Source organism: Lonchura striata, chromosome 5 (genome assembly GCF_050655825.1).
Source record: "Lonchura striata isolate lonStrDom1 chromosome 5, ASM5065582v1, whole genome shotgun sequence".
In the NCBI taxonomy this organism is placed as follows: domain Eukaryota; kingdom Metazoa; phylum Chordata; class Aves; order Passeriformes; family Estrildidae; genus Lonchura; species Lonchura striata.
In genome coordinates, this window is record NC_140707.1 from 6,590,056 (window position 1) to 6,614,322 (window position 24,267).

At 53.6% G+C, this 24,267-nt stretch overlaps 3 protein-coding genes across 3 annotated transcripts in view; 2 read left to right on the top strand and 1 right to left on the bottom strand.

Moving 5' to 3' along the window:
• Window positions 1–24,267, top strand: part of LOC146767190 (uncharacterized) — a 162,658-nt gene that overhangs the window by 70,966 nt on the left and 67,425 nt on the right. The gene's annotated exons all lie outside the window — the stretch shown is intronic.
• LOC110484869 (olfactory receptor 14J1-like) lies at window positions 54–1,904 on the top strand. The gene has a single exon (XM_021555823.3). It carries the CDS (start codon window positions 642–644, stop codon window positions 1,542–1,544), a length of 903 nt encoding a protein of 300 aa, XP_021411498.3. The 5' UTR covers window positions 54–641; the 3' UTR covers window positions 1,545–1,904.
• LOC146767191 (olfactory receptor 14J1-like) lies at window positions 13,802–15,134 on the bottom strand. The gene has a single exon (XM_085581187.1). The coding sequence runs from the start codon at window positions 15,055–15,057 to the stop codon at window positions 14,125–14,127; it is 933 nt and encodes a 310-aa protein (XP_085437313.1). The 5' UTR covers window positions 15,058–15,134; the 3' UTR covers window positions 13,802–14,124.

The window sequence follows — 24,267 nt, forward strand, 5'->3', positions numbered from 1 at the left end:
CTGCACCTCCCTTCATCCAGTGCCATCAGAAGGACACTTGGAAGTGTCCCTGAGATTTCAGTCCAGCCTCGGAGCTTCAATCCAAGGTGAAAAGCTGTCCTAGAGCATCTCTGAGTTTTAAGATTGATAGGGAAAGGCAGAGGTGTTGTGACACTGAAAATGCTTCTGGGTAGGTGAAATGAGCATCCTCAAGTTGAGCATCCTAAGTCCCTGTCTCTAAATGCAGAGCTGGGCTGTGGTGGATCCATCTGCTCTCAGCAGTACCTGGTGATCTTTAAGGAAAACTTGGGACTGTGAACATACTTTATTTGAGAAATGTGAAAGCCCAGAGAAACTCCTAAGAGAGTAAACTGAGAGACAATCTCCCCTCACTCTCCACTCATCCTCTTGCCTCAGGGAAATCACTTTGTACTACCATGGGCAGCAGAAATGCTGATGGCTTCTGATATCCAAAAACATCAGGACAGATACAGGGAAGATTATAAAGGAAACATCAGAATTTTTAAACACAGAACTGTGTCTGTGTGTGTCACAGAGGAGAGATGTGTATGTGAAATGGCTTTGATTTTGGTTACAGCTATCTCCTCCAACACTTCACTGTCCTTTCTCCATGAACAGGTGCCCATGTGCAGCCACAGCAAATGTCCAACAGCAGCTCCATCAGCCACTTCCTCCTGCTGGCACTGGCAGACACGCGGCAGCTGCAGCTCCTGCACTTCTGCCTCTTCCTGGGCATCTCCCTGGCTGCCCTCCTGGGCAACGGCCTCATCATCAGCGCCGTAGCCTGCAGCCACCACCTGCACACGCCCATGTTCTTCTTCCTGCTCAACCTGGCCCTCAGCGACCTGGGCTCCATCTGCACCACTGTCCCCAAAGCCATGCACAATTCCCTCTGGGACACCAGGAACATCTCCTACTCAGGATGCGCTGCTCAGGTCTTGTTCTTCATGTTCTTCATCTCAGCAGAGTATTTCCTGCTGACCATCATGTGCTACGACCGCTACGTGTCCATCTGCAAACCCCTGCACTACGGGACCCTCCTGGGCAGCAGAGCTTGTGCCCACATGGCAGCAGCTGCCTGGGCCAGTGCCTTTCTCACTGCTCTGCTGCACACAGCCAATACATTTTCCCTGCCCCTGTGCCATGGCAATGCCCTGGGCCAGTTCTTCTGTGAAATCCCACAGATCCTCAAGCTCTCCTGCTCCAATTCCTCCCTAAGGGAAGTTGGGCTTCTTGTGTTTTCCATCTGTTTAGCACTTGGTTGTTTTGTGTTCATTGTTTTCTCTTATGTGCAGATCTTTGGGGCTGTGTTGAAGATCCCCTCTAAGCAGGGACAGCAGAAAGCCTTTTCCACCTGCCTCCCTCACCTGGCTGTAGTCTCTCTGTTTGTCAGCACTGGTATATTTGCTCACCTGAAGCCCCCCTCCATCTCTTCCCCATCCCTGGATCTGTCCCTGTCAGTTCTGTACTCAGTGGTGCCTCCAGCCCTGAACCCCCTCATCTACAGCCTGAGGAACCAGGAGCTCAAGGCTGCAGTGAGGTGACTGATGACTGGATGTTTTCAGAAACATTAAAATGATGGCCAATTTCTGTAAATCACTTGTAATAAAAGTAATTTTTTATACTCCTTGTTGGTTTTACTTGGTTTTTTTTCTTTATTTTTTTTCCATATTGTCTACAAGGAAATGTCATTGTTTGTGCCACTTCTCATTTTGTTTCACTCCACTTTCCTTTGGCCACAGATAGTGACAACGGGGGGCTGCACTCTTGGTGGCTTTAAAGGAAATCAAGGATCCCCCAGCAAATTTCCTGCAGAGATGCCCTTTTGTTGCCTTCTCTGGAGCTGCAGCAGCAATGTCTGTGTGCAGAGCTGGGGCAGATCAGGGCTGGCACAGCAGCTGTGCCCAGGAGCAGCAGCACTTGGTGCTGCCAGTGCTGCTCCCGTGGCCCTGCCCCGCTGCCCTGGTGGCCCTGGTGTTGCTGCAGGGCCTGAGTGCTCTCGGGGCCGGGCACAGTCCTGGGGGTGGCAGTGCCGGGGCTGCAGCAGGGACAGGCCATGGGCACTGCTGGGGCAGCGCTGACGCCTCAGGCCAGGGCCTGGGGGCTCCAGGCTCCTTGCCCAGGCTCTCTCAGGAACACGGCCAGGCCAATGCTCAGCACAGAAAACCCCTGTGAGCAGCCCCAGGCTGGCCGTGGGCAGGCTGGGGGCAAACAGCATGGCTGGTGCTCTGCAAGGGCCCTGGGGGAGACGGGAAGGAGCAGCAGAGCAGGGGCTGATCCATCCCCAGTGTGCTGCACAGCCCAGGGCAGCATCCCAGAGCGTCCTCATGGAGCTGCCAACAACATCCCTCCTCTGCAGCCCTGGCCTCTCCCCCAGCTCACAGAGGTGCCACATCCTTGCAGGCACAGACACGGCAGCACTGGCTCAGCAGCCCCTGTTTGCATTGCACACAGCAGGCGGGAGCACCCCCATACTGGGGCTGTGGGGACATGAATCTGAGGCAGCACAAATGCCATCAGCCCCTGGGGCCAGGAAGGGCTGGGGGATGCCAGGGAAACCACTCAGCTTTGTCCTGGCCTCTGCAGTCAGCCAGAAAGTTTGTTCCCCTCAGCTGGGAGTTTCCTGTCCCACTGCAGACGCTGCTGCTCAGAGCCAGGGCTGCCTGGCAGCCACCCCCAAACTGCCCGGAGCATTTCCTTGGCTTCACCTTTGTTTTCTTTCCTCTTCCTGCTACAAATTTCTTCCTCTTGCCCACCTCTGTTCCCTCCCCTGCAAACAGCCCATCCCTGTTTGCCCTGTCCTCTCTGGCCCCACTCCCCATTGCAATTCCTGACTTGGCACCATGGGAACGTCCCTTGGGGAGCAGGATCATCCCACAAGTGCTGCAGGAATTGTCTGCAGGCTCCTGCAGTGCCTGGTGCTGCTCCCTTGCCAGAGGCACCCCAGGCCAGGGGGGCACATCTGGGCTGCTGTGTCTGGCTGTGGGGCTCCCTGTTCTGGGCAGTGAGGAGGAGCTGCAGAGGCTCTACAGGACTGACAGGATGGGCTTTGGGGCTGTGAGGAGAAGCTGAGGGACCTGGGCTTCTGGAGCTTTTGAAGAGGAGGCCCAGGACTCCTCCTGCAACTGCTGCAAGGGTGGTTTCAGGGAATCACAGAATCCGTAAGGTTGGAAAAGACCATGGAGATCATCGCGTCCAACCTGTGCCCAGACACTGCCTTGTCTCCCCTGAGTCTCCTCTTCTCCAGGATAAAAACCCCCAGCCCCCTCAGCCGCTCCTGACTGGACTTGTGCTCCAGACCCCTCCCCAGCCTTGTTGCCCTTTTCTGGACACACTCCAGCCCCTCCATGTCCTTCTAAATTGGGGGTCCCAGAACTGGACACAGCACTTGAGGTGCTGCCCAACCAGTGCCCAGCACAGGGGAAGAATCACTGCCCTGGTCCTGCTGGCCACACCATTCCTGATCCAGGCCAGGAGCTCCAGCGAGGGTTTATCAGGGTCTGATGCTCCAGGGGTCTGGGGGTTAAAGACAAAGACAAAGGAGGGTTTAGGGTATAAATACAGGAAAAGACGGGGGGGGAGGAGAGCCTCAGGGATCTCAGGGTTTAGGGGTGGTACACAGGGAAAGGGACTAATATGAAATGCCAGGGTGGATAGGCAGGGACATAAAGAAATGGGAAAACAGGGAATGGAGAACTTGCTAGAACATTAACATATCAGGGTAAAAAGGTTAGGAAAGGCCAACATGCCAATTTGGAGGACAGAACTGGGACAAATTAACACAGTGCTGCTGAGCACCCTGGGGGAAGCTTCTGTCCTCACCCTGAGCTGTGAGGAATGCCCGGAGCCTACGGTGCATCTCTCCAGGGCATTGCTGTTGCCCTCTCCCCAGTAAGCCCACAGGCCTCCACATACACACACTGGAGATGTCTGGGGCTGTGCATCATTTCTCTGTTCTCAGCACTGAGGCAACGGACTCTCGCACAGCTCTGAGCTCAGGCCCACGGGAACCACCCTGGCAATGGGGCTCCATGGAGCTGCTCTCAGGAAACCCTCAAATAGTTGGGAGTGCCCCAAAACTGCCTCAGGAATGTGAGGTACCCCAGCATCTCCTCATGAATGCAGACTATTCAAAAACTCACCCAGTAACGGGTTCCCCCTATTTAATCATCTTGGCTGTCTCATTCCAGACCCCACCCCACCTCCCCAATCCCAACCCCAACTCATACCACCCTTTCCTGGACATCAAGACCCCTTCCCAAGCTGTACTTCCCCCATTTCCCACCTCCCAAACCCCATCCCACCCCACCCAATTCCCATCCTGACCTGCATACCACTTTGCCCAATCCCCTTCCAACCCTATTTCACCCAGAGAAGTGGTGGAATTGAGTTATTTTGGGGTGGGATTGAGTAGTTTTCAGTGGCATTGAGTGCTTAGGATGTGACAAACCAATCCTTCTCATCATTTGGAGTGGTAAGAAATAAAGACAACTAAACCAAATACACCCCAACCCCCCCGCCCCCCATATACTCCCAGATATCCCCTAGAATCCAAGATTCCCCAAAATACAAGTAAAATGTGAGGCTTTAGATGCCTTTGATGAATTTGTTGATTTTTACCCCAATTTTCTGTGTTTTGAAAGGAAGAAGATAAAAGATATTAAGTGTGGATATTCTCAGTTCAGTCAGAGAGAAAACAGAGGATTTCCAACCAGACAGGAGCCTGGGAAACAGCTGGGTAAGAATGTAAATAATTCTTTATCTCTCTTGTTCACATTGTTTACAGATAAGTTCTGCCACTGAACGTCATTCACTACACCCCAATGGGGTGAGATGTTTTTTCCTCTGGGACCAATGGAATTGGTCTGGACAATACTCTCTATAAAACAGCAATGTATTTGAAATAAATCAGAGTTTTACTCTCTTGCCTACTGAACTGGAGTTCTTCCATACTGTCCTGCCTCAACGGCATCAAATAACAGGCAAAATAAAAGGAACAGCAGCCACTTTCATCTGTGTATCACAGGGAATGTGGGACACCAGGGCTCTAACCAGGGTGGGTCCTCTGATGGGGATGGAGCTGGAGCAGCACACAAAGCTCTTCCTGCAGGCAGGGTTCTCACAGGGCTTCCCTTACCAGTGCCTCCGCTGGTGCCGGGTAAAGAATGAGCGGTCTGAGAAGCTCTTCCCACACTGGGGACACTCGTAGGGCCTCTCCCCGGAGTGGATGTGCCGGTGGGTGACGAGGGCAGAGCTGCAGTTGAAGACCTTCCCACACTCTCCACACTGTGGGGCCTGTGACACCAAGGGACCATTGTGACACTGTGGGGCCTTGTGGAATCCTGGAAAGCACTGTGACATTGCTGGGCCTCATGGAACCAAGGAAACTGTAGTGACACCGTGTGACTCCAGGGAATGTCGGGATCATTGTGACACTGAGAGGCCCCATCAAACCAAGGGTCCATTATGACACCGTGGGGCTTCATGGAACTGTGGAGACCATTATGACTCTTTGGGGTGTCATGGGACCAAGGGGCCATTGTGACATGGCGAGACTCCAGGGAGCCAAAGGTCCATTGTGACATTGCAAGGCCTCATGGAGTCATGGAGACACCATTAAGAGACTTCACAGCCTCATGGAACCAAGGGTCCATTGTGACACTGTGGGGCACTTTGGAACCAAGGAGACCATTGTGACACTGAGGGGACTCATGGGATCATGCAGACCATTGGGACACTATGAGGCCCCCTGGAATAAGCAAATCATTGTGACACTGTGATGTGGCTGCAACTCTCTGGTCACAGAGCTGCAGGCACAACTTTCCCAGGCATCATCCTGGGGAAGGCTGTGAGAAGATCAGAGAAAAGAAAGAGAAACAATTCTTATCTTTTCTTGCTGTACCTGCTGTTGTGAACATGTGGAATGTGTTATGGAGATTTGTTTACCAAAAGGTGATTTCTTAAATGGCCAGTGGTGCTGTTGTTTGCATTCAAGGACCAAACTGGTCTGAGTGCATCCGACTGTCTGTAAGCACGATGAGTTTTTCTTAATAAGTATAGTATAGTATATAGTATAATAAGGCAATTGATCAGCCTTCTGGAATCATGGAGTCAATGCTAATTATCACCATGATGGGGATGCCATGCTACAATTCTGTGAGGCCTCATGGCACCAGTGAGACCATTGTGACCCCAGGGATCCCCACAGAACCAAGAGGACCATTGTGACACTGTGGGGCCTCGAGAAACCAAGAGGCCTTTGTGGCACTGCAGGGCTGCAGGGAACCAAAGGTCCATGGTGACACTGCAGGGCCTCGTGTCATCAGTGTTCCATTGTGACACTGTGGAGCCAAAGGAGACCATTGTGACACTGCAAACCCCCAGGGTCCAAAGGTCCATTGTGACATTGTAGCCTCATGGAACAGAGGAGTCCCGTGACACTGTGGGGCCTGGGAACCACGGAGACCCCTGGGACACTGCGGGGCCCCAGGGAACCAAGGGAACATGGAACAGGTCTGGCTAGTTTGGCCTCCAGGGGCTGCCTGACAACTTGGCACCTGCAGGGTCTCTTCTTATCTGCTATTGAAGCACTGGGGTTCGGGGCTTTTCTTCCTATGGAAAAGAACTTTCCTTCTCCTCTAGGCACACATGGGCAGAATTGGGATTTCACCTCCATTTCCTTTTATCCAGGGATTGTTCCCATGGACATATTGCCAGGACAAATCTGGCAGGCAGTCGTTTGGTAAGGGTCACTGCTTATCTGACTCCAAATCATGGGGGAAGGCTCCATGCTTTCCTTCCTTTGGGAAAGAACTGTCCTGCTTGTCCAGGTGCTCATGGCCAAAAAATTGAGATTGTCTCCAAAATTCCCTATCTCCAAAGACTGCCCCCAGACCAAATCTGCCATTCCTGAAAAGTCTGGCTGGCCTTGGCCTAATGAGGCTCTCACCTGCCTTCCAAACAGTGGGGCTCTGTGCTTTCCTTCCTATGGAAAAGAGCTGTCCTTCTCATCCAGGTGCCGATGGCCAGAATTGGGATTTCACCTCCAACATTGCCTGTTGTGACAAACTGGAGGAGACTGTTGGCAGGGAACATTTTGTTTATGGGGGAGGAAGGGCCAGGTCCAGCCCTGCCCTGCCCTGGAACCCCAATCCCCCCAGAGCCTCTATCCCAGCCCAGCAGTGTCTGCCAGTCCCTGGCACAGCACAGGCAATGCTCCACAGCCACCTCTGGAGCCCCAGCCCAGCTCCTGAGTGACCAAATTACCCCAAGTCCCACCTGGGGGAAGGGCCCAGGAAGACCAAGGGGTATTTAAGGCTGACCACAAGGAAAGCACACATCTTGACCCTACCTCCTCTTGGAATTTCCAGCTGAACACTGGTGGAATCCAGGAGTTGGTAGCTGTATGTGAGCTTCTCTGTATTTATTTTGTCTTTCTTTCTTTCTGTGTCTTCATCTTCTACTTCTCTCCTCTTGAACATTTTGATTAACTTAGAATAGAACAGGCTTAAAGTTGGTGAAGATAAATCAAGACCCTTTGTGGCTGACAATCCATCAGACTCTATCCCTACCCCCACCCCACCATTTCCCCCATCCAAGCCCTGGCACTCAGAGCAGCCTTGTGCAAATCTGAACTCCCTCCAGCCCAGGCTGCACCTGCAGGTTTCAGCTCCTGGGCTCCAACTCCCACCTGCTTTCCTTGGAGAAGGAGCTGCCCCAGACACAGAGGGATGTTCATTTATTGCCATCCAATAAAGCCAAGGGAAGGCACATCTCCATCAAATCCTGAAGTCATTCCACTGCTGGCTATTAAATCCACTGTGCACAGCAGACAGTCTCAGAACAATGGAAAACACCTTCTGTGCCCAGCACAGATCCCAAGGTCCCCCCAAACCCTCCCTGCCGCAATTATGCCCAGATTTGCTCTTCACACACATGAGTCATAGGCTGAAGGCAGGAGCTGCCTCCATGCCCAGAGGAAGGAAAAGAGGGAAAGTGGATGAAGAGCTCTCCTGTGCAGAGACAAGGTCCAAGTGCAGCCCCTGAAGTGGGAACCACAACTCATCAGGTTTGTGTTCTTTGGGCTCAGGGATGGTGACACTCAGAGGCACAGAAAGGTTTCTTGCCAACAAACACAAGTTGAACATTTGAACAGTTTAATAATCATCACAGCTCTTCCCTCAGCTCTCTGGGATGTCCCAGCAGCATCTGACATGTCCCAAATCCCCAGGGAATTACTGTACGGGAACAGTTTTAGACAAAGACATAAGAAATGGTAATTCTGTGATGGATATAAACACAATAAGATATCATTAATATTTATTAAAACTTCAGAAAAATTGGGTTACTCCCTGTTGCTCAAAGCATTAAACCTGTCACTTGAGCGGCCCTTGAATGGCCAGAGAGCACCTAGAGGAAGAAATCTGGGGGAAACAGTTAGGACATAGAACCAGCTGGTCTAGTGAATGGATGCCCTTAGACATGACCATTTCAACAGGAGAATTGGAAACTCCTGAAGAAAGGGGGACATGTTATAAAGAGAATATTGGTGACTCAAGAAGATGGGAAGATCAGTATTTCTTCTCTTTCCCCAACAGTACACCTCCAGGAAATTCCTGTTACTGGTGGGGAAAACTTTGATACTTCTTAAAAGTAGTGAACTAACCCAGAGAATAAAAATGTCCTTGTATAATAAGATATCTTAAAACTATGCCCATTTCCAGGCAGACATCAGCTGTGTGCCCAGGAACAGGCAGTGCCACTTGTGCCCTGAGGTGCTGAGCTGAGATTGGATCTCTCAGAGAGGAGCTGAGGGAGGGCAGAGCACCTTGCAAGCTGCAGGTCCCTGCCAGCCCCGCAGGGCTCCTGTGCCATCAACATCTGCTCTGCTCCAGTCTGGAACAGGGCCCAGCACGGTGCCGGGACCATCAGAGAGCTGAGGTGTGTGCTGGAATTCCATGCTCTCCCCATGGCGCAGCAGCCCTGCATTTCCCTGCTCCACCCTTGGTCTCCAGCACAGCCATGGAGGCTCTTTGGGCTCCTAAGTGTTCCTGCAGCCCCCAAGGGCAGCTGAGCTCTGCCTTGGGCACAGGCAGCCCTGGCCAGCGCAGGCCATGCTCAGCAGTTCCTTGTCTGTGCCCGGCCTTGCTGCCAGCCCCGGCAGCGGCTGCGTGGCCCCTCTGTGGCCCTGTGCTGGCCCAGCCATGGTGCCACAGCCCCTGTGCAGCCCAGGCCAGGACAGGAGCATTGCGGCTGGGAACGGCCCCTGTGCCGTGGGGCCCTGGGCAGCCTTGGGGCTCTGTGCCCCATGGCCTCCCTGCTGGGCAGCCTCTGCCAGCTCCTGCAGAGCCCGTGGCACTTGTGGGGCTGCACAGACAGCCCTGCCCGGGCTCTGCCGGCCTCGGGGCCAGCAGAGAGGCGGCCAGGGCTGGCCATGGCCGGGAACAGGCCCTGAGCCCCGCAGGAGGATGGAGCTGGGCCACAGCCAAACTCAGCCCAGGGCAGAGCTGGGCTCAGCAGCCAGGGCTGCCCAGGGCTGGCACAGACAGAGGCTGGCGCTGACAAATGTCCTGGGCCCCTCCCTGCTCTGTCCATGCCCCCAGGGCACAGAGCAGCCTCCTCTCTGGGGCTCTTGCCTGTTTTCAATGCCTGCCCAGGCGCTGGCCCTGCCCCACACGGCCTGGGCTGAGTCCTGCCCCTGCCCGCTCAGCCAGGCTGAGATGGACACTGATGGTTTCTGTGCCAGGCTCTCCCAGCCCAGCCCAGCTCCCTGCCAGCTCTGCCAGCTGCCCTGAGCTCTGGGCAGCACCAAGGGCCTCTCCCCAGCACAGCCCAGCCGGCTCTGGCCCCACAGCTCTGCTCAGCCCAGGCTGCTCTGGGCACTGCCCCACGGCCTCAGCCCCTGCCAAGGGCACAGCAGCAGCTGCAGCTCAGCCAGGACTCAGCCCCACCATGGGGGAAGGGGCTTGGCCAAGGCCAAAGGAGCTCCCTGGCTGCCCTGCTCCCCTCTGCCTGAGGTGCTGAGAGCTCTGCAGCCCCTCCTGCCATCCCATCTGCCCAGGCCAGCACAAGAGCCCCGGCCCTGGGGCCCTCCAGAGCTGCTCCTGCTCCAGGCCCAGGGCCCATCCCAGAGCTGGGGCAGCCACAGAGCTGTGCCCATTTCTGCTCATTGCTGCTCTGATGGGGATGCACCCTCAGCCACTTGGAGGTTGCTGATGAATTTTACTGCTCCAGAAGCCTCTTCTATCTTGGGCTATTCATTTCAGGAATTCTGGGAGAAAATCCCACAAAATTTTGTTCAAAATGCACGAACAAGAAAATCTCCTGGGAGTATGGGAGTAATGAAAGTTTTGAATTCTTCTGTGGTTTATTGAACAGATTTCAGAATTGTATTTAAACTGAATATACCGTATTAGAAACAATGCTGACGGAACTGTTCTATCTATTTTTCTTTTCCTGTTTATAGATTGATATAATCAATATCCAATTTAAACTGACCCCCAGCACCTTCTACTGCAGTCTGAACAGATATGAAAATCAAGACCATTCATGGCTGACAATCAATTACACTTTGTCCCCACCCCCTCCCCACCATTTCCCTCATCCAACCCCTGGCACTCCTATGGATCAGGAATGGTGTGGCCAGCAGGACCAGAGTTGTGATTCTTCCCCTGTGCTCAGCACTGGTTAGGCCTCGAGCGTTGTGTCCACTTCTGGGCCCCTCAATTTAGGAAGGACATGGAGGGGCTGGAGTGTGTCCAGAGAAAGGTAACAAGGCTTGTGAGAGGTCTGGAGCACACATCCTGTGTGGACCGGCTGAGGGATCTGGGATTGATTATCCTGGAGGAGTCTCAAGGGAGACCCCATCGCTCTCTTCAACTCCCTGACAGGAGGGTGCAGTCAGGTGGGAGTCAGGCTCTTTTTCCAGGGAACAGGGACAGGACAAGAAAACACAGCCTCCAGCTGCACCAGGGGATGTTTAGGCTGGTCATCAGGAAATATTCTTCACACAAAGGGGGATTGGGCATTGGAATGCCTAGAGAGGTTGGTGAGCCAACATCCCTGGAAGTGTTTCAGAAAAAACTGGATGTGGCACTCAGTGCCATGGTCTGGGTGACAAGGTAGTGTTGGGTCCCAGGTTGGACTTGATGCTTTCCAAGGTCTTTTCCAGCCTGGTTGCTTCTCTGATTATTGTGACACTGCAGGGCCCTGGGGAAGCAAGGGGCCACTGTGACACTGTGGGGCTGAATGGAAGCCAGGAGTGCATTGTGACAGTCTGTGTCCTGGTGGGACCACAGAGGCCACTGTGACCCTGCAGGGCCTTGTGGAACCAAGGGGCCATTGTGACACTGCGGAACCAAGGAGACCCTTGGGAGAGCCTGGGGACAATGGAACCAAGAGGCCATTGCTCCATTGCAAGGACTCTGGGAACTGAGGGAAAAATTGTGACACTCTGATGCCCCATGGAACCAAGGGCCCTTGGTGACACTTCAGGATCTTGTGTCACCAGGGCTCCATTGTGACACTGCAGCACCAAGGAATTCATTGTGGCATTCTGAGGCTTCATGGAACCAAGAGGCCACTGTGACCCTGCAGGGCCCCATGGAACCGAGGGGCCAGTGCTGCTCCTCAGGAATTGACGGAATGAAGGAAACATGTTTGACACCATGGTGCCCCTGGGACAAAGAGGCCATTGTGACACTGTGGGACCAAGGAGAGCATTGCTGCCCTGCCAGACCTCATGGAACCAAGGATCCACTGTGACACTGCAGGGCCTTGGGGGACCACAGTGATATTGTGACACTGCAGGGCCCAAGGATCCAAGGGACTTTGTGATACCAAGGGGCCCCATGGAAGCAAAGAGGCCATTGTGACACTGGGAGGCCTCATGGAATCATGGAGACCATTGGAACACTCTGGGGCCTCATGGAACCCTGGTGACACCAAGTTGTCTAGGAGTGTTGATCTGCTGGAGGGTAGGAGGGCTCTGCACAGGGCCCTGGACAGGCTGGATCCAGGGCCCAAATCCAACAAGGTGAGGTTTAACAAGTCCAAGTGCCGGGTCCTGCACTTTGGCCACAACAACCCCTGCAGCACTACAGGCTGGGGACAGAGGGGCTGGACAGCAGCCAGGCAGAAAGGGACCTGCAGGGACTGATGGACAGCAGGCTGGACATGAGCCAGCAGTGTGCCCAGGTGGCCAAGAAGGCCAATGGCTCCTGGCCTGGGTCAGGAATGGTGTGGCCAGCAGGAGCAGGGCAGTGATTCTTCCCCTGTGCTGGACACTGGTTCGGCAGCACCTCGAGTGCTGTGTCTGGTTTGGGACCCCCAATTTAGGGCGGACATCGAGGGGCTGGAGCATGTCCAGAGAAAGGCAACAAGGCTGGTAAGGGGTCTGGAGCACAAGTACTGTGAAGAGCAGCTGAGTGAGCTGGGGTATTTGATCCTGGAGAAGAGGAAGCTCGGGGAAGACAAGGCGGTGTCAGGGCACAGGTTGGACTTGATGACCTCCAAGGACTTTTCCAGCCTTGCTGATTCTGGGATTCTCTGAAACCACCCTTGGAGCAGTTGCAGAAGGAGCCCTGGGCCTCCTCTTCAGAAGCTCCAGCAGCCCAGGTCCCTCAGCTTCTCCTCACAGCCCCAAAGCCCATCCTGTCAGTCCTGCAGAGCCTCTGCAGCTCCTCCTCACTGCCCAGAACAGGGAGCCCCACAGCCAGACACAGCAGCCCAGATGTGCCCCCCTGGCCTGGGATGCCTCTGGCAAGGGAGCAGCACCAGGCACTGCAGGAGCCTGCAGACAATTCCTGCAGCACTTGTGGGATGATCCTGCTCCCCAAGGGACGTTCCCATGGTGCCAAGTCAGGAACTGCAATGGAGAGTGGGGCCAGAGAGGAAAGGGCAAACAAGGATGGGCCGTGTGCAGGGGAGGGAACAGGGGTGGGCAAGAGGAAGAAATTTGCATCAGGAAGAGTAAAGAGAGCAAAGGTGAAGCCAAGGAAATGTTCAGGGCTGTTTGGGGGTGGCTGCCAGGCAGCCCTGGCTCTGAACAGCAGCGTCTGCAGTGGGACAGGAAACTCCCAGCTGATGGAACAAATTTTCTGGCTGGCTGCAGAGGCCAGGACAAAGCTGAGTGGTTTCCCTGGTGTCCCCCAGCCCTTCCTGGCCCCAGGGGCTGATGGCATTTGTGCTCCCTCAGGTTCATGTCCCCACAGCCCCAGTATGGGGGTGCTCCCGCCTGCTGTGTGCAATGCAAACAGGGGCTGCTGAGCCAGTGCTGCCGTGTCTGTGCCTGCAAGGATGAGGCACCTCTGTGAGCTGGGGGAGAGGCCAGGGCTGCAGAGGGGGGATGTTGTTGGCAGCTCCATGAGGACGCTCTGGGACGCTGCCCTGGGCTGTGCAGCACACTGGGGATGGATCAGCCCCTGCTCTGCTGCTCCTTCCCGTCTCCCCCAGGGCCCTTGCAGAGCACCAGCCATGCTGTTTGCCCCCAGCCTGCCCACGGCCAGCCTGGGGCTGCTCACGGGGGTTTTCTGTGCTGAGCATTGGCCTGGCTGTGTTCTTGAGAGAGCCTGGGCAAGGAGCCTGGAGCCCCTAGGCCCTGGCCTGAGGCGTCAGCGCTGCCCCAGCAGTGCCCATGGCCTGTCCCTGCTGCAGCCCCGGCACTGCCACCCCCAGGACTGTGCCCGGCCCCGAGAGCACTCAGGCCCTGCAGCAACACCAGGGCCACCAGGGCAGCGGGGCAGGGCCACGGGAGCAGCACTGGCAGCACCAAGTGCTGCGGCTCCTGGGCACAGCTGCTGTGCCAGCCCTGATCTGCCCCAGCTCTGCACACAGACATTGCTGCTGCAGCTCCAGAGAAGGCAACAAAAGGGCATCTCTGCAGAAAACTGTGCTGGGACATCCTTTAGTTCCTTGAAAGCCACCGAGAGCACAGCCCCTTATTGGCACAGTCTGTGGGCACAAGGAAGTTGGGGAGAAACAAAATGAGAAATGGCACAAACAATGACATTTCTTTGTGAACAATATGAAAAAATTTAAACAAAGAAAAAAACCACCAAAATAAACCTACTAGAATTATAAAAAATTACTTTTATTACAAGTGATTTGCAGAAATTAGCCAGCCATTTAATGTTCCTGAAAGCATGCAGTCATCAATTTCCTCATGGCAGCCTTGAGCTCCTGGTTCCTCAGGCTATAGATGAGGGGGTTCAAGGCTGGAGGCACCACCGAGTACAGAACTGACAGGGCCAGATCCAGGGATGGGGAGGACCTGGAGGGGGGCTTCAGGTGAGCAAATACAATAGTACCGGCAAATAGGGAGACCACGGCCAGGTGAGGGAGGCAGGTGGAAAAGGCTTTCTGCTGTCCCTGCTTAGAGGGGATCCTCAGCACAGCCCTGAAGATCTGCACATAAGAGAAAACAATGAACACAGAACAGCCAAATACTGAACAGGCACTAACAGCAATGAGCCCAAGTTCTCTGACATAGGAATTGGAGCAGGAGAGTTTGAGGATCTGGGGGATTTCACAGAAGAACTGGCCCAGGGCATTGCCATGGCACAGGGGCAGGGAAAATGTATTGGCTGTGTGCATGAGAGCATTGAGAAAAGCACTGGCCCAGGCAGCTGCTGCCATGTGGGCACAAGCTCTGCTGCTCAGGAGGGTCCCATAGTGCAGGGGTTTGCAGATGGACACGTAGCGGTCGTAGCACATGATGGTCAGGAGGAAATACTCTGCTGAGATGAAGAAGAGAAAGAAAAACACTTGGGCAGCACATCCTGAGTAGGAGATGTTTCTGGTGTCCCAGAGGGAATTGTGCATGGCTTTGGGGACAGTGCTGCAGATGGAGCCCAGATTGCTGAGGGCCAGGTTGAGCAGGAAGAAGAACATGGGCGTGTGCAGGTGGTGGCCGCAGGCTACGGCGCTGATGATGAGGCCGTTGCCCAGGAGGGCAGCCAGGGAGATGCCCAGGAAGAGGCAGAAGTGCAGGAGCTGCAGCTGCCGCGTGTCTGCCAGTGCCAGCAGGAGGAAGTGGCTGATGGAGCTGCTGTTGGACATTTGCTGTGGCTGCACATGGGCACCTGTTCATGGAGAAAGGACAGGGACAAGTAAGGAGAGGCTGCCTGGGGCCAAACCTGGGCCATTCCCTGCAGATTGTCCTGCTGGGACTCACCCACCCTTGTTCCTGCTCTGGGAAAACCTTCACCCAGGTCCCTGCCTGAGCTCCAGTTGTGCTGGCTGAGTGTGCCAGGAGCAGCCAGGCCTGTGCGTGGGGGCTCTCGAGGAGCCATCCCTGCCCTGCTGCCCTGGGTTTGTGGCCATGGGGCAGGGGGACAAGGCTGGATATTCAGGATTTGTCACAGGAATCACTCCTAATGCAGAAAAGCTTAGTACTATGTGCATGCACACTTCTAGGGGAAAAAGAAGGCAGGCATTGGTTTAAGGAATTGTTATCCTGCCCATAGATCATTCCTTTCTCTCTGAGGTCAGAAATCCCCAGCATTCCTGCTATACTCAGAGTTTGCCACTGAGAGATGTGAGAGGCAAAGGATTCCCTGTGGCTGAGGGAAGGTGAGGGGCTGGATGGGCTTGTTCCCCCAGCACTGCTCTGCTCAGCCCCCTCTGCTTCCCTGAGCATCACCCTGGCCTGGACATCCCCTCCTGAGAGGTGCCTTGTCCCTGCCAGCGCTCACAGAGCCCATCCCACCCTGTGTGCCCTCGGCCCGGACCTACAGAAACCTGCCTGTGTGCAGGGCCCTGGCTGGGGCAGGCTCTGTGTGCAGCTGGGCAAGGGCAGCTCAGGAGAGCCCTGCTGGGCCCTGCAGAGGTGATGCTGCTGCTGCCCAGGGCTGAGGAGTGGCTGAAGGCCCTTTGGGAGGCTCCCAGCAGAGACACTGACCACCCAAAGTCACAGTTCTGGAGTCTCTGTACATGTTCAAACATTCCTTTGATGATCCTTTCAACTCAAAATGTTCTGTGATTCTGGGATTAGGATTCCTGTTCTCCTTCTCTTATCCCTGTGGTGTCTATAATCAAATGAGAAAAAAACTCCCTTGCAACAGTGTTAGAACAATAAAGTAAAAACCAGACCTTTATTGGAACCTTCCAGGTGTCCCAGTGGGGATGGGGCACACCCAGCCCCTGATTTCAATAATTCTTTAAGGTTGATTAATTATGATATTTAACAGGAATATCCAATAGGAGATTCATTGCCCAAGTTGCCCTCCCCTGGCTCAACACATTGGAGTAGGTCCAAAGACTTCTTTGCCCCAGTTTTAGTTATGACTGATCACATTGTGGTCAAAAACCAAAATATTCTTCTTGTAGGCACTCTTCCTGATAATAAGACTATACAGTATTTCATTAATGTATTTAGACAGTCAGTTTCTTGTTCTAAAATCTAAGAGAAATGTAGGAAACATACTAGTGTCAGCAAAGATTACAGTTATATAAGTACATAATAGTAGTTTGATAAAGCTAATTAAGAGTTTAATAGAGTCAAGTAAAGATAATATTTTTAAAATTATAAAATAGTAATTTACAGAGTTACGGATATATGAAAAATGTATAAAAAGCAAAAATCTTTTTGTCACCACCCCGACTTTCCCATCCTGCTCCAAGAAGGAAATTGAAAACACACTCAGGAAAACTCCTGACCTTTACAGCAATCCCAGGCTTACCTTGTTTGGGAAGTGTCCTCTGGAGCTGTCTCCAGGCTGGTCTGGAGCTGGGAGCAGCCCTGCCCCAGCCAGCCCCTCTCAGCAGTAGCACCTGCCCTGCTCAGGGTGGCTCCTTCTCCCCACAGCTCCTGGCCAGCGCTGGGAGCAGCTCCAGGGCCGGCTGAGAGCTGTCCCTGGCAGGCAGCAGAGTCCCTGGCCCAGCACAGCGCCCTGGGCTGCAGGACCCTGCTCTGCAGGACAGCCCTGGGCACCCCTGGCTGCTCTGCACAGGAGATGAGCAGAGAATGCACTCACAGGGTCTGTGGGCATTGGCATGTTCCAGCTTTAGGAGATCTCTCCAGGAGCTGCAGCTGCATTGTCCTGCAGCCAGAGGTTCCTGTGCCAAGGGCTGGCAGTGATTCTGCCCCAGGAACTTCTCAGCCCCTTCCCAGCCCTGACTGATTGAAGCTCTCTGTGCCTCTGTGCTGTGCCCGGGCTGGCTGCAGGCAGTGCCCCAGCCCTGCTGGGCTGGGAGAAGAGCTGCTCAGCAAGAGAAATGTGCTTTTGAAGCTCTGCTTGGTTACCAGCATCACCCTCTGTGCCAGGAGCCCAGCCCAGCTCAGCAGCACAGACACAGCACAAGGACTTTAATGACCCTCTGGGGCTTTGTGCTCAGGCCCTGAACATCAGGCCCTGAGAGGGAGCTGCAGAAACCTCTGCACAACTCCAAGTCACAATCCAACTCCAAAGTTTCTTTGACTTTTAATGGGTCCCTCTGAGGGACACGACTGAGAAAGTGTCCCCAGGCCCCAGGCAGAGCAGAGAACTGGAGGCACTGATGGCAGGTGGGGACAAAGAGAAGCCAAGTCTTGGTGCCCTGGGGCACAGCAGGGTCTGTGCCACCAAGGGCTGTGAGGAGACACCTTGTCCTGAGGCCCTGGGGCCTCCTGGCACAGCCCCAGCCAGGCTGGGCACTGTCAGCCCCTGGTCCTGCCCTCAGCATCCCCCCCCTTGCACACATCCCAGTGGCCTCAAGGATCTGCTGGAAGGAGTCCCTGGGGAGCCTTGGTCAGGAATGGCCCTGGGGGCTCCTTCATGCTCCCAGGGACTGCAGGTTTTTCAAAGGACTCAGGGTTTTGCTTTTGTCTTGCAGTCTCTGAGAGCTTTCTGCAATCCTGGCCTCCAATATTCTGCTGTAATTAGTCCCTGGAGAGGCTTTGTCAGGAACAACACTCAGTGGGGCCCATTAATGCTTCAAGGTACTTCAGTTCTTTTAAGGTACTTGGTGTTTGCCTTTTGATACAGACTGTGAGAGGTTTCTGCAATCATGGTCCCAATTATCTGCTTTAATGAGTCCCTTGAGAGCTTTGTACTGACACTCAGTGGGGCTCATGAATACTTTGAGATTCTTAACTTTTGTAAGGTACTTTGGATTTTCCTTTCCACATTGAGAGTTCTTTGTGCCATTTTCAGTCTCTGAAAGGTTTTTGTGCCATCCTGGCCTCCAGTTCTCTCCTCCAAGGACTCCATGAAGAGCCTGTGGTATAGATGCACCTTTGTGGTTCCCATTAATGCTTTAGATCCCAACCACTTTGGGGTTTTCCTCTGACTTTGACTCCAGGAAAGGTTTGTGCAATCTCCTCTCAGGCCCTGAGGTTCCAGGCCTCAGCTCCAAATGCACCACGGGGCTCATCAGGATCAAGTGTGTCCTGACAAACCATGGGTCTGCCTCAATTTCTCTCTGCTCTCGTGCAGTTTGTCAGGAAGTTTCTGTAGTGGTTTTGGTTCACCATTTTGAGATTTCTTGGCCAATGCTCCAATGAGTATGGTGGGTTCAGTGTTGGCTAATTACCAGTGCACTCACTAGAATATACTTACTCATTTCCTGCTGTGAAATAGGATTAGGAGAAAGGCATAGTAGTCACAGAATTTTAAAAGGGTATAAATAAAATTGTGTTAACAATAACTAAAGAACGAGTAATAAGAATTAGAACAAAACTTTCAGAACACTTCCTCTCTCCATACAACCTGACAATGTAAAGAGAAAAAAACTAGAATTTTCAGTCTCTTTGCCACCTCTAAAATAGTCTTTCTTCAGTTCACTTCAGGAGAGAAGTTCTTCTTGTTAATGTTTTGGAGACTTCTCTACAAGAAAAGAGTTATCTCATGGCTTTTCATTTCCACAAATAGCAGCTGCCTGGAGAAATCTGCAATCGAGAAGTCCCTCCCATCTTTTCCCACCTTTTCCCACAGCTGTGCTTATGGGCCAGGTCGAGTTATGGGATATTAGTTTAAAGATGAGCTGTTTAAGAGCAAAGGATCTCTTCATCTATTTCTGAAATCATCTTCATCTCCGGGAAGAGAGGTCTTCTTCTCTCTCTGAGGGCACAGGGTCTCATCAGTGGTCTTCCTTTCTCTGTTCATGCCTCTCATGGGAGATCACAGCTACTGCAAATTTTGCTTACTTTAGCATGGAGGCCTTTGCTGAAATAAGTCATCGCCCCATACTTTTCAATGCCTTACAGGGAAAAAGAGAGTCTGATGTATCCATGACATCCTTCTCCACAGCTTTAGCAGAGGATTCCAGCCCCAAGATCAAGGCATCTCCTCATCCCTCCCATCTGGGACTCAACTTCCTCTTCCCTGCCCTCGGTGTGTCCATGCTGCTCCTCTGTGTGCCTGCCCTGTGTCCTTTTCTCTCACTGGAGGGAGGATGGCAGCACTGGCAGAGTCAATATCTCCCGGGGCTGCAGATGGTTCCGTGAGCCCGGCCGGGCTCGGTGCTTGCGGCCGGAGCTGTTTTGCCATGGAGGTTTCTGCAGCGGCTGCGCTGGGGCTGTGTCAGGCTGGGCCGCGCTGGGGCAGGGCCAGGATCTCAGCAGCCAGGCCAGAGCCCAGCAGCAGCACGGCCGGGACCGATGGCTTCTCCTGCCCTGCCCGCCGGCTGCGGGCGAAGCCCAAGGGCGGCAGAGCCTTGGCCGAGCCGGCCCGGCCCGGGGCTGCTCCTGGGGCCCGGCGGATCCTGGCCGGGCCCGGGCTGGCGGCGGGGCAGGGCTCGGCAGGGCCAGATGTCAGCACCCGCAGCCACGGCCCGGCCTCGGCCCCGCGGCCTCCCCTGCCCTGCCCGGCAGCCGATGGCGCCTGGCGGCTCCCTGGGAAGGGGCCCAGCCCCACGGCAGGAGCCGCCCGGCCCCATGGCCGAGACGGGGCTGGGCCGGCCTCGGCACCTCTGTGGGGCCAGAAGGGAGAGAGACCCAGCCAGGCTTTCTCATCTCTAACTTGTCCATATGTAGTGGCCATGTGCCCAAGCCCCCAAAACCTCTCATTGGGAGATCCCTGGGCCCTCTCCAAGGTGTTTTCTAATAAAAATATTACGCTCATGGTCTATGAAAATTACCAGAGGATGGGGCTAACCCATCCTGTCTGTCCTGGCTACTTTTGTCTGGGAGCAATCCTTGGATATACGGACTTTAGGAGGCCACATTCTAATTTTGGCCATGGACCATGGACAAGAAGACCATTTCTTTTCCACAGGAATGAAGGAACAGAGCCCCAGTGTTTCAGGGGCAGATGAAAGGTGACCGCCACAGTGGAAGGCCAGCCAGAGCTGGCTGTCTTTTTCCTAAGACATACTCTTGCATACAGGAAATTGTTTAGGGAGAATACCAGTTTTGGCAATGGGCATCTGAACACAGACAGTTCTTTTCTATAGCAAGGAAAGCACATAGCCCCTTTGCTCCAGGAGCTGATGAGAAGCAGCCCTTGGCATTCCAACATCAGCCAGACCTGTCAGGTGGCCCCTGGCAAGCCAAGCCAGCCAGACCTGGTCCATGTTCCCTCGCTTCCATGGGGTCCCTTGCTTTCAGGTAGCCCTGAGGCGTCACAATGCCCCCTTGGTGACACCAGGCCCTGAAGGGTCAGAATGGTCTCCATGGTTCCATCAGGCCCCACAGAGTCATAATGGTCTCTGGGTCCATGAAGCCCCACGGTGTCACCATGGCCCCTTGGTTCCATGGGCTCCAGTGGTGCCACAATGATCCCCTTGGTTCCATGAGGTGCCCACAGTGTCACAGTGATCTCCATGGGAAGGAAAGAACCGAGCCCCAGTGTGGCAGGGGCAGCCACCAGAGGACAAAGCCAGCCAGACTTGATGGTACTGGCAGATTTTGACTGGGAGCAACCCTTGGATGTAGGGAATTTTAGAGGTGGAATCCCAATTTCAGACATGGACACCCAAAGTAGAAGGATAGTTCTTTTCCACAGGAAGAAAAGCACGGAACACCGCTGTTTCAGGGACAGATAAAAGGCTTCCACCAGAGGCCTAAGCCAGCCAGACTTCTCTGTCCTGGTAGCTTTTGTCTGAAAGCAACCCTTGGATATAGCGAATTTGGGAAGTGGAACCCAAATTTCAGCCATTTCTGTGTAGATAAGGAGGACAATTCTTTTCCATAGGAAGGAAAGCACAGAGCCCCAGTGTTTCAAAGGCAGAAGTGAAGACAGGTGGCTCTTGAGAGGCCAAGCCAGCCAGACCTGTTTGTCCTGGCAGCTTTTGTCATAGAGAGATCCTTGGATATATGGAATTTGGGAGAAGGAATCTCAATTTTGACCATGAACACCTTGAGAAGAAGGACAGGTCTTTTTCATCAGAAGGAAACCACTGACCTGCGGTGGTGTGTTTTTCTTTAATGTGATATTTGTTCAATATCTGTTCATCTCCCCCCATCCCTAATCTCCTCCTCTCCCCAGTTGTCTATCTTCCCTAGCTCTCCCCTAACCCCCTCATCTCCAAGTTGTCAGTCCTCCCTTTCCCTGCCCCTTTCCCTGGAACCTTCCCTGTCATTCATCCTAGCCCCCTCCTCTGCTTCCAGAGCATTCCCTGTCTGTTTAGTGAGACTCAAAACCCTATTGCTTATTTTGTGTTATTTCACTTCCCTGCTCCCCCTGATAGTTTTGTGATATGTTAGTTCTGCCCTAAACTCCTCCCCTGCTGTTCCCTCATTGGTTGCTGTTCCTACACCCGTCTCCCTGAATTCTTGTATAAAACCTCTGCTCCCGCTCCTGAGGGGGTCTTGGGGCTCACTGAATAAAACCATCCTGTTCACCCCCAAGTCCCGTGTCGCCTCCGTCTGTTCCTGCACCACCGACTGGGACTGCAGAGCTTCACAGGGGGAGCGGCCGCCCGTTCTCTTCCCTCTCACCGCCCAGCCCGGCACCGCTCGGGGAATCGCGGCGAGGGGAGCGCATTGCCGCACTACAACAGGGTTTGTTGTTCAGGAAACCTGCTCAGGCTTTTCCATTCTTTCCTTCCCACGAGGAAAACTTCTCCTGTGCAGGCAGAGCCCTGAGGAGAGCAGGTGGGACACGGTGCAATGGGCTGGGACATGGAGCTGCAGAGCTCAGGGACAAGGTTCTGCTGCAGGGCACAGGGATGTCAGTGCCAGGTGGGCGATGTCAGACATGGTGAGGCTGGGGGTGAGGAGCAGCTTGTCCAAACAGGGTCAGCCCTCAGGGGGCTCATTCTTCTATATGCCCAGACCTCCTAAGGAGAACTTCAGTGTCAAGATCACCCGGGGAATGCTTCTATCAGCTCTTCTCCGAACTGGGAAATAAAAAATGCTCTGTTAAAATAAATAATTAATGTTTTATTAAAACTCTCTTCTTAAAGGATCTTTAAACTGACTCCAATCTGCTGTACAGGGCCTGAAAAGTTGTAGAGAATTGCAGGAAGAGGAAGCCCGCCCCAATGAGGGTTTTGTGTACTTTAATGAACCCTACAATGGATCTTCAGCTGAGTCCAGGAGATTCAGGCACTGAGAGAAGACTGAAAAATCTGCTCAAGGAGTCAGAAGCAAAAGTCCAAGTACCTTGGAGCATCACGGGGCCCCACTGAGGACAGGGACTGCCAAAGGCTCCCCAGGGACTGGTGAGAGCAGATCCTTGAGGCCAGGATTGCAGGGAGCCCAAGGCTCAGAGCTGGGAACTGCAATTCTGAGCAAGGCCTGGGCTGGCTGGGGGAAGCAGAAAGGCCAAGCCCTGAGGCCAGCCTGGCACAGCAGGGCCTGTCCCTCACGGGTGGCTCGGGCCTATTTGTGGGGCAGGGGGATGTGAGGGGCAGCAGGGACAAATGTCACAAACCTGTGTGACCCTGCAGATCCTCATGGAACCAAGGGGCCAGTGTGACACTGTGGGGCCTCATGGAAACAAGAGGCCATTGTGAGTCTGCAGGGCTGTAACACCCCAGAACACTTTGGGGTCACCAAAGGTTCCTTTACTTGATTTTGTTGCACAAGAGAAACATCAGCCAGATATTCTCATCATGGCCAGATGCAAAGAATATTTTGGTAGGACGGGACCCACAAGGATCATCAAGTTCAGCTCTTAAGTGAATGACCCAAACTGGGATTAAACCCACAACCTGGGCGATACCAGCACCATGCTCCAACCAACAGAGCTAAGAGGTCAAAATGACACAAATTTTTACTGGCAAAATATAGACAATCAAGGAGCTTGAGCAAAGGGTTTAATACAACATCCACTTCAACACAAAACTCTTATCATAGCATTAACTTCATTAACTTTGCCCACTTTACCTAAAAACCTTTAACCCTCAAGATGTTACATTACCAAAAAATGTTCCAGGTAAGCAGGATTAGAAGGAGAAGAAATAGAGAACATCAGAAAGGCAGCTGATCTATAGAAAGACACGCACACAGGCACCAACTGCTCGGGTTCCAGAATCACCAACAGAGGAACCCCAAGAGAAGGCAGGATCCAGACCATGGGCTGGCCTCGTGCTCCGGCTTTTAACCCCCTGGGCCTCCATGGGCCCGCCCCTGGGGTGGGACTGCCAGGTGATTGACCAATCAGAGTCAGGGTAGGCACCAGCTGCTGGTGTGTGATTGGTTGACAGCTCAGCCAATCAGCACTGCCCCTGCTGTGTGATTGACAGCTCTGCCAGGCCAGGCTGGGGGCGGGGCTCTGTCCCACCACAAACCAAGGCCTGACCCGCCCCCGGCCCCACACGGGCATTCCGAGCATCCCAAGGTGTCACGGGACATGGATCTCATCCAGCCTCTAACAGCGACCACGGGGACACTGTGGGCACCTCATGGAACCAAGGGGATCATTGTGGCACCACTGGAGCCCATGGAACCAAGGGGCCATGGTGACACCACAGGGCTCCATGGACCCAGAGACCATTATGGCTCTGTAGGGCCTGATGGAACCATGGAGACCATTGGGACCCTTCAGGGCCTGGTGTCACCAAGGGGGCATTGTGACACCTCAGGGCCTCCTGGAAGCAAGGGACCATTTTCTGGGCAGCTGCTATTTGTGAAAGTGAAAAGCCATGAGATAACTGTTTTCTTGTGGAAAAGTCTCCATAACTCTAACAAGAGGCACTTCTCTCCCTAAGTGAACTGAAGAAAGACTATTCTAGAGGTGGAAATCTGACTAAAATTTTAGGTTTTGTCTCTACATTTTCAGATTGTATGGAGAGAGGAAGTGTTCTGAAAGTTTTGTTCATATTCTTATTACTCTTTCATTTAGTTACTGTTAATAAACTTTTCTTTACACTCTTTTAAAGTTTTGAGCCCACTTTGTCTTTCTC